We start from the raw sequence: 13265 nt of genomic DNA, 5'->3' as shown, positions 1-13265 counted from the left end.
AAAGAGAAGAACAGTGGGGCTGTGTATTTCTATTTGCTTGCAGGCTAAAGGAGTCATACAGTTGGAAATGAAGATTTCTACTCAGTCACACCTCGGGAACATAATGAAGTAGCCTTGATATGTTCATATTACCCCCTTTCCCTCCCTCTCAATATTAGGACCTACAAGAGACTCTGCTTTGACCATCATGGAAAAAATCCACCCTGCATATCCAGGATTCAGGTTAATCAAAGCATATGTTTTCTTTCTTAGTTTCTAATTTATTTGCATGTTTTCAGGATAGGAAAAGGGAATAACTGGCCAGTGTTTGCACAGATGCTTAAAACAATGCATTTTGTCATCTGTTGCTAAAATTTACCAGCAGATTCTTAAATTACTTGGAAACTGCAACATACACACAAGTATTTAATGTATTCAAGGTAGGCAGAAGACACTTGCTCAGTGTACAAGTAGTAAGTGACTATAGCTATCTGTACCTTATTCAACATAAAACATTTGCTTGACCCTATGAGATTCAAATAAAGAAGTTTGCATATCTGTTCAATATCACCCTTGTCACAACCCCTTAACAAAATCTCTTAATGGGTTTTAGTAAAGAAGATGCCAGTGGCTACTAGATGGTGCCAGATAGTTAGAGAACACAACTGACATGTTCCAGGATGTAGTTGCCGTTAAACTAAAATGTAACTGAAAAGAAAAGCAAATGTTGAAGGGCTAGGGATTACTTTACTGAAACAATATACAAAATGAGTTCTTTACGTCCTATGTAATGGACCAGCCAATCTGTAGCAAGCAATGTATTATTTTTTTGTTGGGATGTTGTTTTGATCATTATAAGGAAGAGACTAATATTCAAAGTAAAATATTAGTATTGAGTTTTTTCTGGTTAACTGTTATATTAAGATTTGAACATCAAACAGGAAATACTGCAAACCCTTGTTATCAAGTCTAGCATCTCAGATAAGATGCAAATTATATATTACCTTTTGGTTTCAGTATTTCAGATTCTGTTCTAAAAAGATAATTTGATATTTCTTGTGATTCCAAGCCTGTACTGTTATGTGAGGTCCTAAGAACTGTGACATCACCTTTAATTTGTTGAAAAGTAAACATGGCATGTAAAAATATAAGCTCTTAACCAACTGGTGATACATTTTAAAAATTATTATTATGAGGATTTTTATTAATAGAAACATATAGGCAGCACCTGTATAAAATTTGAGTTGATTTGCAAAGGATAAACGTGAATGAATTGTATTGCTACTTTTGCATTAAGTGTGTGTATTATGTTATGAATGTGGGCCAGAATGACCAAAGGGAAGGCTTTATGATGAGACACATTTTTATAAGGTAAATTTACTGAGAGGCATTTTGCTTTTGTTTTTAAAGCTATTTTATTCACTTAGCAACACAGCACTTCATTACAAACTTACCTAGGGCATATACGACCTAATGGCACTGATAAAACAATTTCTGCTGATTTAAGTCTTCGTCAACTCTCGTTTTTGTTACACGTTGGCTGGTCTTCTCTCAAGTATGTTTACTCCTCCATACCTCCACTGTACAATGAAATAGATCCTCAAAAGGAGAAACATTCAGATATAGAGAAAAAGGTTCTTTGTTAACATGTGATGGACAGAATTTATAACTTGTTATAAATACCCTTCTTCTAAGTACTCTCTTAATCTCTTGGTAAACAATGACTGACTGTAAACATAGATATTTTTTTTTCCCTACTCTGGCAAATTCTATAAGCCATTTTTTCTAGCATTTTTGTAAGGCACTGCAAGAAGTCTGACAGTTTTGTAGTGCGCTTGTTTTATTGTAACAAAAATATCATTTTAAGTTTTGTAATATTTGGGAACTGCTTAGATAACTAACTTCTTGTAGCTGAAGACTTGTCATTACTGAGTTTTGTCTAGGTATTTATATAGCTTAAGTTATTGCTTTAAATGTTTTTGAAGAGAAGTTGCTGTATTGGAATAATTTTGTAGCCTTTATTGCAGGTTCCAGGAGGGTTGTAGTTTTGCATTCTGTGCTGAATTGAACTGCTCATTCTCTGTTCATTATTTTGCAAAGACTGATAACTCTTCAAGTTGTTGAAGAATGCAGAACAGGAAATTGAACTGTCTCTGCACAAGAGCCAGAGTGGGCTCAGTAAATTTAATGTCTCGGACTTTGTTGCAGCGCTAGGTATCCAGAGTGGTTCAGTAGGAGTACAGTTGTGGTGATTGCTAAGTAGTGCTATTCTAGACCCAATAAAACTTCAGAGCTCAAGTGGGGTTTTTTATATTTCTGTATCTTTGATGTAATCAATCTGTGACCCAGATAAATTGTCCACAAATAATTAAAATGTTTCCTGTATATTTGGTCATTCAAGGCCAGACGGAACTGCCCTAAGGGTTTCTTCTGATGGCTGCTAGTTGCTATACATGATCTCTGGGTATACATTGTCTTAAAAACACAGTTATTGCTAGCAATTGTGTTTTGTTATGGTGACCCTCAGAGATTCCAGTTAAGACTGACACCATAGAGCTTAGCACTGAGTATTCCTAAAGAGAAGACCTGGATGACTGACCTTTATAAAAAAAGGGGTAAAATGCAGCACAGAGATTTGGTGTTGGTGGAAGTAGTATGAATGCAGATAGAGGCTTATTTCTACTTTCCAAACAGTTTCTGCTTGGGAACCGTGTTTTAGTACAGTGTAAATGCTGTCAGATTTGCAGGTATGTGAGTTCCAGACCACTTCTGAGTAGGAAAATTGTCTGGATATATGGTACACAGAGGCATGTTAAAAGTTAACCACTGATATTTGTGGCCAGACCTTCCTGTGTGCAGTGTTCTTTATGCAGGTGGTGCTGCTCTGGAGCACTCACCAGGGAGGGTGAGTGGAGGCTCCACCTTGTTCCTGTTTGCTTTTCTTTTCATCACTTCCTCACAAAGGAAGGTTTTCAGTCATTAGAACAGAAAGTAGCATAAAATAGAGCATGACTGAGCTCAGGGTGACAAGAGCACTTGTCACTGAAGCAAATGTTCACATTCTTCAGCCTTTTTGACTTTTGAACATTTTGTGGTGGTCCAGGCTAGGTTCCAAATTTGCCCTTCTTCTTCCAATTAACACAGTTGTAGTTTGGAAAAATTGGAACAGAGAGACTATTTTTTTCCTAAGGAATTCTTTTTTTAAATTATTTATATGGTATGTCAGCCATCTCAAAAAGTTTTACATTGAGTGCTGCCCTTCCTAGTGTCTTCTAAAAATGAGTCTGAGTGAATTACCGTGTACTGTGATACTGGATAATGTGTGTTGCAAGAAGGGAAATTAAGGAGTGTGTCCAAGCACTGTTTGGTGGGCAGTGCAGTGATAATATTTAAAATACATGATCAAGGGCAGTCAGAGCAAGCCCTTGGCAAACGGAGGCACGAAGGGCTCAAAGATTTATTCCTTCAGCTGTCAAATAATGTCCTTTACCCAGTATGACCAACTTAATAGCAAATCTCAGCAGGTAGAAGGTTTTGCCTGCAGAGTGTTGACTACATCCCAGTGGTGCCAGGATGAAAGAGCAATGGCAAGTAAACACATTTTACATTTGAAATAAATCACTAATATTTGTCAGACAGACTCAAGAGTAAGAGCTCTGGAGCAGGATTTTACAGATAAGCTCATTGGAATGACTGTCTTGGTAACAACTTTTCTCTGTTAAAACTGCTTCCATCAGGAACTGGATTGTAGTTTCTTCTGCCGACTCTCATGTCCTGAAGTGAATCGCTTTGCCTCAGTGTTTCCCGAGGAGGTTATAATTCTCATCTCTGACCTTGCGCAGTACTCGCTTGACGAGTACTTTTATGCAAATGTAAATTCTTTGTATGCCTAAGAAGTTGATACTACAGTCATTTAGAGTCCTGTATTGCTGCTCCATGCTCTCATTGTGTGTCTGCCGGTGCAGAAATGGATGTGCCCTTTTTCGTCAAATACTCCCAATAGGTTTGGTAGTGAAAGGACTGCCATTCAGCTGCTATTTCAGACTTTTGGGAAGCGGTGCTTGATTTGCTCTCTCCTGACTGGTGTGGTATTAGGGCTCAGCAGGGTAAATGTAGCTGCTTATCTTTTATATAGGTAAGTAATGAATTAAGTCCTAATACTGCACCAGTCAAGAGAGCCCAAAGCAGCTGCTTTTACCGTCCTGTGTCTGTGTAGCCATATGGTACACATAAACTGTAATGTTGTGTTCAAAGTCATTAATGTTGCAACTAATATTCTGAACTGGGTTTTTGTTGCTAAAAATCAGCTAAACTTGAGAATAAAAGCAAGTGTTTTAAATGGGAATTAAAATTTTTTCTTATATTTTTATGATGCTGGTAAAACAAAATAATTATTGCCAAAGTGACTGCTTGCATTTAAAATAAATTTATACATATTATTTAAAAAAAATCTAGTTAACTTTAAAATATGTAAGTTTTCTTGTCATTTAGGGTTCTGTGAAGCTGATCATCAAGAGGGTTGCAAATCATTGGCGGTTTCTATTTTCAGAGTTCCACATCCCAGAGTAATTTGCTTTAATTTCACCCAATTTAACCTATACTTCACACCATCACCATTCAGCTTTAATAGCTATGTTCTATGCATAAGAAAAGCAGATAAATGTCCACAATTAGACTGTGAGTGATTACAACTAGTTAGGGCTTTATGAAGACAAAACTTAAGGGGCTGTAGCACAAAACAAAGCCACAAAAGATGTCTGAAAAAATTCTTTCTTCAGAAGTCAAGGTTTACTACAGCATTTTATTTAATGTTTTTGTACTTGATTTTGCTTATGTTGAAGATGTAGGCAGGTGCACCTTCTTCAACTGAAAATTACTCTGCTTAAAGAATATTAGGTTTGTGTTACAGGTGATTAATTTCACTTGAAATTAGCTTGCAAGGGAAAACATGCTAAACCTACTTTATTTGTTGGTTCTTTGTTAACACGTGCTACATTTAAGAAGTTGTAAAATGTTGACTCTGATGGTATTATTTTGTCTTTCTAATCATAAATATGCGTAGTAAAATGTACTACCATCAAAGTTTAGTACATTCTGTAATGTTAAATGTACCTGTACCTCAGTCAGAAATAGCAGTATCTTTTACTGTTTAAATCTTCAGAATACTGATGATAGCATGTCAAGCCAGTCTAAGTATAGATATTATTTGTAATTTAATGGTTTTTTGACACTTGTATTCTTGTTTTTTGATAGCTCAAAGAAATACTTTGCTTCTAGCTCCCCACCCAACTTACCATATTTTATTTCTTTTTGTTCTCTTCCCCATTCCCACCAGTAAGTGGCCAGATAAATATTGCTCTTCTATTTCAGGGCTTATAGCAGGGTGTGTACGTGTATTGTGATGTGCCGTATCAGTCTGAGATGAGCAGCTCTTTTTGATAACAGTCATTGGCTGTATGCGGGAGAGGAAGTACAAGTATCAGTTATTCTCTAGGTCTGTTTTTTGGTAGTGTTATTAAACATTCCCTTATAGCTTATTGACAAAAAATGCTGGTCATTACCCTAAATACTGATGGGAATTTCAGCTTGTGATGCAGTTCAGATTCTCATCAAATTGTAGAATATCCTTCTTAATTACGGCATAACATTTACCAATGCAGTTGCTTATCTTTTGTGAATGAATACAAGATGCCAAAATGCTGTTATGTGGAGCTTAATATTAGCTAGATATTTGGTTTCATTTAACTTTAAAGGTTAACTATAATTAGAGAAATGAAGTGACTGATATATCAAATATAAATTAATTTGAAGATATTAATTAATTTCCATAATTGCAATTAGGAGCAGAATAAGATAAGTTCAGTAGCAGTATTTTGATTTGGATTTTAGCATCTCGGTGGCAGCTTGGAGCAGCTAGAAACGATAAGGTTTAGGCTATAGGCAGCTTCTTTTTTCTGTCAACTAGTTTTATATGCTATATCATAAAACTTTCAGTCCAATCAGCAACTACATTTAAATACTGCAAATTGTGGCAGCAAAACAATAATTCTGCTGATTAGCCCCTTTCCATTTCTTGTAAGTGAACTGTTTATGCTGTTGAGTACCTTTTGAAAAAAGAAAAAGCCAAAACAGCCTTGATTAGTCAAGGAGTAATTGGATGACTTGATTTTAGCAAGAGAATGAATTGGTTGATGATAGCCTGTAACTAAGTGTAGTGGTTCTGTTCAGATGAATACATAACATACAGTCATCAGATCTTGACAGGTATAACATAAGCAATGCAAAAATTTCTGGAAGCTGAGAGGTAAATTTTGTCAAAGAATTTTGAAACTGATTCTTGAAAGAAATGGAAAGAAAAGTGCATGCCATTAGATGATGCCGTTTAAAATGTGGCATTTGTTACTGCTGTGCTGTATACATATTTATGTGCTATTACTTTTGCATGTGAAGAACAGATCTAGTCTGTGTGTCCTGGCTGCCATCAAGTCCTGACAAACACACAGTTTCTCCACTTAATTGGGGAAAAACTAGAGTCAGGTTACACATCTTCTCTAGCCCTTTGTTCTGTTTTCTGCATCTTTTTTTGTCTAGTGTCATTTGAAAGCAAAGTGCAGAACTGGCTATTGCTGCATTACATCTTTAATGCCATTTTAAAAATAATTTTGGGCCCACTACACTTGGACCCAAACAGCCCAGATAAAGTTCTCAGCCAAAAATCCTTCCCTGAAACTGAAGAATACTTCAAGTTCGAACACACTGGTAACAGAAGAGGGAGCTGGATGTGGCAGTGATAATTTCCAAGCTCGTAATGTCTAGTAACTTCAGATTAAATCATTATTTTGAGGCTGTTAGATTGCAAAAATGAATTCTGCTCCTGTATTATGGTTTACTATTTTCCTGTCTAAATACTTGCATTGTTTTAATAGCAGTATCTGGATGCTACTAAAACATTATGGGAATTTACCACAGCAGATGTTTACTTACAGTGAGCCTGATGTTTCTAACTCTGTAATCTTTCTTCTTTTACACTAACGTGTCAGGGTTGTGTCTTTAAAGCTGGAGTGCAAATCCATGAGCATGTTATGGGAGATTATTTGAAAAAATACTTACAACTAGGATACTTAAAATATAAAAGACATGGTTTCTGTTCAACTTCCTTTTGACAAGTTTCTGATAACATTATAGTTTACCTCTGGTGAGATACCCAAGACACCAGGGAAGTTATAATCAGATTTTTAGATAATGAAGTTACTTATTAGGGTCTCCCATTTGACCTTCCTGTATTGCTGTATGATTAGCTTAGTTGTTGACAAACAGATGCTTCCTTGGGGAGATTCTTGAGTAAGTCTATTTTATGTATGTATTTTTCTCTCCCCATGTGGTAAATTGATTCTTTTTCTCTTATACTAGTATGCCATAGTTTCCTGTAGTACAAAGAGGGCTATTTTGGAGCACAGGCAGTATCACTTTAGGAAGCAGTCAAAAGGAAGGTAATGTGGCTTGGGGTAATGTGTGAGAAATGCGGAGTCCTTCTGTTTTAAAATCAAATGCAATTATGAAGACACAGGAAGAACAATGGATTTTCATTATATTAATTGGGGAAGGTCATTGTCCATAGGTCATACTGCCTTGAAAACACAGTGGTATGGTTAGTTTTGGAGATGTTAATATTAAATTTATTTTTTAATAAATAAAATGACTAGTTAAAACAGTTTGTTAGTTGAAATTCCAAAATATCAAAACATCTTCTTTTAAAGACAAATTTTTTATCACAGCTTTGAAAAAATTGATTTTTTAAATGAAGACTTTGAAAGGTAGACCACAGAGCTCAACAGTCAGTAGCCTGGCAGGTGTGAGTGTGCTGCAGAGGATAGTGTGTGAACAAGTTTCTAACCTTGGGAAAGGTCCCTCCTATTTACAGAAGGTGGACCCTCATTATGTTGATAAGAAGACAGACATGTTGTGTTTGAGGTTCACCAAATTTAAACACAACTCATCACCAGAATATGCTTTACCTCTGGCAGGTTACCATGTTTGTCCTCTCTGTTCTTCTGCAAATCCCATTCTAGTCTTTTGCTTCCCCACCTGGATGCCCTGTTAGGATAATTTTGGGGAACCTTTGCTCCATCATTTTTCTAACAAGCTCTCTCAAGCTGTAATCAGCTTGAGATCAAAACAAGACTGCCAGATGTCTGTTTCTCCTTCTCCCCATTATTTTTCTCATTGATTCTGTTGTAATCAGAGATCAGTATCAGACAAGCAAATATAAGGATTTCTTTGTCAATGTTTAGTTTTCATTTTCCCTCTTCAGTGTCTCTAAACTAACCGGTATTCTTTTTTTTTGCCTGATACCCAATATGATCTTACCTGTTCTTTCAGAAAATTGAAATTCTCATTTGTTTGCTGTGATCTTGCATCTCAAGACCTACCTCCTGTCTTTCCTGTTTCTTCCATTTCAGCAGTTTTTAGTTTCAACAAGCTGCTTTTCTACATAGTGCTAGATGTCAACTGCTTAGACGACTACTTACACAGTGTTCATGGCCTGTGTCCACCTTGTGCATCTTGTTCATTGTACAGCTATTGCACTGTCTTTAACTGGACAGTGATGTCATTCTTAGTCCCCCATTTGTTATATTTTAAAATAGAGCTTTCTGTTTTGCTGCTGTATATGCTGAAGGGAAAGTGGGATTATCATGCCATCTTGCCTAGTGAAAGAGAGTTAAAGGCCTTGCTTGACAGAGGAATTCCATGCAAAGGCAGAGAGACAAAGTAATAATAGCAATATACTGTTAACAATCTATTTCAGATAAGATTTGTAGATTAATATTATAGTTCTTATTTTCATCTTTGAAAGCTGCAAATACTATACTCATTTTCTCATCTGTCCTATTTCTTGAATCAGTTTTACGATTCCATTTTTTATATAGACTGTTTTTTTAAACCAGGGACTGGGTAAAATGTTATTCTAGTAGTTTAACTTTGCCAATTTCTCACAGTTGTACTTTTTCCAAGAGATCTCATTTCTTGCCCAGAGCCTAATTCCTAAGGTTACCACTAGTAACAGCTTGCTATGTCTGCATGCAGCTCTGCAGACCAGAATTGAATTCCCTACAGTGCTCCATGTGGTTTGTGCCCGACTTTCACTGCAAAGCAGGCTTCAGGCTGGCATAAGAGATTGCTCAAGGTACATCCCACATGGTCAGAGGATGATCTCTTTTGTTTTACATTGATGACTGAAGTAGACATTGACAAACAAGCTCAATGCCTGCTGCTTATCCAGAAGAATCTCTCATTTGTACCAAGATGTGGACATTAATGCCAGTTTGGTCTTTTGTGTATGGAAAATCTTATACCTACCACTTCCTCATGGACTGTGCCTGTCTAAATGGGAAGAGATTTAAATTGCTCTTATCGAAGTGTTCTTGATAAATTAAGAAAAAATAAAACCTGCTGTGATAAATTTAATGGATTTCCTATCTATTTAAAAGAGACATGTATGGCCTTTGGCAGCACAGCTGTTGATAGGTTTTCTTTTTTTTGAGTTAGAAAAACATATTTTTCCTCTAAGTGTAGAATTGAAAATTGAAGCTCAAAATCCATAGTTTTATTGTAATATTCAAGTAGTGTTCATTTTTTCCATGACAAGAGTCAGACAACCCAGTGAGGAGGAGAGAAGGCTGAATTATTAGCTCGAGTGGGAAATCAAAAGCTCAGTAGAGGAGCTTTTTACCCAAGCAAGCAACTGCCTGTTGCCAGACAGGGGTCTGTTCTCATCGATGTTGCATAAATGAGCTGCAGGATGGCTGCTGACACAGGTGTGACAGGAGGAGGAGACTTGAAGAAAATGCTGGCAGGACATTGAAGTGTCCATGGGTTAGAACCTTTAGTGGATTGGGAAGAGAGTGCACATGAAATGCATAGATTCAGTTTTATAGGGGTGGAAATACACTGAATTAATTGTTTTTGGATGAGTAAAGAACTGGATATTCTGCTGAAAAGGAACAGCAAATTGTGAAGAAATGAAGATAATTGCTGGAGAAGTATTTTACTGTTGTTGAAGAAAATGGAAAAGTATAAGCTGTTTTTTGTTGTTGCTAATTCATCTTACACTTGCTTTTTCAGAAAAGCATCATTCTTCCTTAAGACCGAAACAAGCTGTTTACTTTACTTATTTTTGTGTTCTAAATGCAAGATCTTTGTACTCACAGAGCTTTTCTCCTGACTTTAACAGTGTGGGGATTTTTGTTGTTTTTTAAACCCTTGGACACCAAATGCAGAAAGAAGATGTAAACAACTTGAGAATATATTATTTAGATGGTAACAGATGCTTTTTTCTTTATACATAAACTTTTTCTTGATGATAGATTTTTAGCTGCATAAGTACTACTCATCTGTTGAGAAGGCTGGGCAGGTAGAGTTTGTTGATATGCATGGTGACATCTTCCTACTTCCCCCTTTCTATTCAATATTTTTCTTGTTAATTAGAACAGAGCTGTTAAACTGTTTTCTAACAGTATTTGTTCATCTAAACAACCCATGTCCTGTTCAGTCAGGTGCACAGGTAAGTATTTATGGAAGACCAGGGCTACAGTATCTCTTCCTTAATTGTCTGTCATTGGTATGGGTTAGTGTAGTGGGTTTCCATTTGACACAGCAGCCTGTTCTCCTGTCACTGCCAGCATCAGAGCTCACTGATGATCTTTGGAGACAAACAGTTAATGAGAGAGGAGGGAACTTGTGGTAACCACAGTTTTAACGGCTTTTCTTAAGTTTATGTGAAAACAATTTTGACATTTGACTGTCAACAACATTTTAAACCTGTGTTCCATGTGCTTTGATGTAAAAGCTTTGTTGCTAAAACCACTGTTTTCAGTAAGTTAAAATAAAAGATGAAGTTTAAGATGTGCATGACATCTTAAGAACCCCCACAACTTTCTGTATAAAATCTAAGGAATTGTTTGTTATCTACCCTGTTTCTTATCTTTCTCAGTACAAGAAATGGGTTATGTTTTTTTCCTGTGTAAAGAATCAGTTGATTTTAATTTTGGTAATGTTAAAATTATATTACTTCCGTGGTTAATTTCTCAGACATATCTTTAATGTTACAGACTAGGCATGCAAATACTCTGAAAATTGATCCAGGAAGAAGTAATAAACAGATTTTAACTGTTAATATTTTTAAAATAGGTATTGATTTTTGGGGGGGCGGGATTTTTTTTGTGTGTATGTGATGCTGCTTATCTGATAATTTAAATCCTAGTTGAATTATGTTGCCAGATTGTCATCAGAAGGGCATGAAGTCAGCACACATGCTTCAGTAATATCTGGTTGTTTTAACCTTATGTTTCCAGTTGGCAATTTGAAATTATGGCTTCAACTGCACTTTAAATATGTGATAATAGCATGTGTTTCTAATAAGGGCCAGCACCATTTTGTTCAGATAGTGTGAATGGTTGTCACTCATATATGACAAATGCACCTTCATCTGCTTCTTTGATGGCCCCCTAAAAACCATACCCTCAAATCAGGCCGATGAAATTAGCTGCTGTGTAAATTGTGTGTCTGAGTGGTTCATTATCTAATCACCGTCAGAACCACAGTGATAAAGTAGATTGAAACAGGGACGAGGTCTGCCAGATGATTTCAGGCCTTTTTTTCTAAGCCCCGTTTCCCTTGGAAACACTTAAGAGTCGTTCAGAACTTCAGAATTCTTTATCTAGAACTTCTTTTCTTAACACACAAAATTGGTCAGCCAGTGAGGTCTGCCAGGGCGATTTGTAAGGTTTTCTTTCCGTGATTCTTGTAGTCATTACTAGATGTATTAAAATGTTCTCTGATGTTCAATTTTGTTACTGTGTTTGCTACTGATAGGTTGGATACTGTTAAAAACACTGTTACCTATTCTAAAGAAACTGCTCTAGCCTATTCCTATGCAGAAGAAACTCTTAAAGATGCCTTAAGTGCTCTCCTGAAATGGCAAAGTGCTATGCTTTGTATATATAGAGCGAGCTTTGGATTTTGGAGTTGGTACATAAATTAACATACTAAGACAGTATGATATAAAGCATTGCATGTGACACTTGTACATGGGCAGTATGACAGACCTACTGACTTTTTAATCTCCAATTCTTGTGACTTGTAATAGTGTGTTCTAAATACGTTCTTCTTGTCTTTTTAGCTTAATAAGTAATTTACGTGTTCTTTTGTTTTAGGAGCATTTGAAGATGATGATATCACTCATGTTGAAGGAAGTGTAGATCCTGTTCGTGACATTGAAATAATACATGAAGAGCTTAGACTTAAAGATGAGGAGCTGATCATGCAGAGCATAGACAAGCTTGAAAAAGTAGCTGTAAGAGGAGGAGACAAGAAATTAAAACCTGAATATGTAAGTACTTGACCTATAAAGGCAAATCTTTAAGTACTCTCAGCATTGAATTGAAATATTTGTATTGTTGGGTTTTGTTTTTGATATCCTACGTGTATAATACAAAACACTACTACTATTTTTATATGTATTTTAAAGTAATTATTATTATGAATTGAAAAATTACTGGAATGATTTGCTGAATTGGCAAAAGTGTAAGACTTCACAGATTAAGCTAATGGTAACTTCTGAAATTTAACTGTTATTTTCTTACTGGCACAGCTTTATATGAGAATTGACAATGCTTCATCAAACTTACACCAGTGCTTAGTTGTAATTCAAAGTCCATCAGACACTTCCGAATTATTCTTGCTGTTGAGTTCTGCTATGATGTTAATACTAGTATTCCTGTAGCCAGCAAGGGAATATATTTTCTTGGTATGGTTGCACTTTGTGTCTTTTAGTGCATGTTAAATAAAGACTGCTAGTTGAAATTAATTTTAGAATGTTGTTGTGGAAAGCTGCTTAAATGAGCTCAATTATCCCAGGGTAGTAGTGGTGTTTCTTTGTAAATTAGAAATGTATAATAATTATCAACTTCCAAGTATATTTTTGCAAATTGATGTTTTACTGCCACTTGACTTTTGAGTCTCCTACACTTTGGTAGTAGTCTAGTTATTAATTTTTCTTTATTTCATTAATCTTCTATAAATATTTGAGGTGGTATATAAAACACATTCTCTAATTAATTATTACAGTAGTTTATCACTGTAGAAATAGACTCTTTATGCTTAATAGTTAAGTAGTAAAAAATACTGTTTCCTCCCATGGCTTTTTTGATAGCAAGTAGTAAGAAAAACATTGTTATATTGGTACTGGTGGGTTAATTTAGCAGTATTGAAGTGCAGTGGAATTTGTT

General features: G+C 35.8%; 1 protein-coding gene across 1 annotated transcript in view; it reads left to right on the top strand.

Moving 5' to 3' along the window:
* OLA1 (Obg like ATPase 1) overlaps positions 1 to 13265 on the top strand; it is a 99065-nt gene that overhangs the window by 35302 nt on the left and 50498 nt on the right. Inside the window, exon 5 of the mRNA XM_051787476.1 lies at positions 12192 to 12367. Coding sequence (XP_051643436.1) covers positions 12192 to 12367 — 176 coding nt within the window. The remainder of the gene's footprint in view (positions 1 to 12191; positions 12368 to 13265) is intronic.

This window comes from Manacus candei, unplaced genomic scaffold (assembly GCF_025592945.1).
Source record: "Manacus candei isolate 608988 ecotype Guabito, Panama unplaced genomic scaffold, ASM2559294v1 h1tg000023l, whole genome shotgun sequence".
In the NCBI taxonomy this organism is placed as follows: Eukaryota; Metazoa; Chordata; class Aves; order Passeriformes; family Pipridae; genus Manacus; species Manacus candei.
The sequence above is the reverse complement of the archived record's forward strand: the minus strand, read 5'-3'. Positions and strand labels throughout refer to the sequence as shown.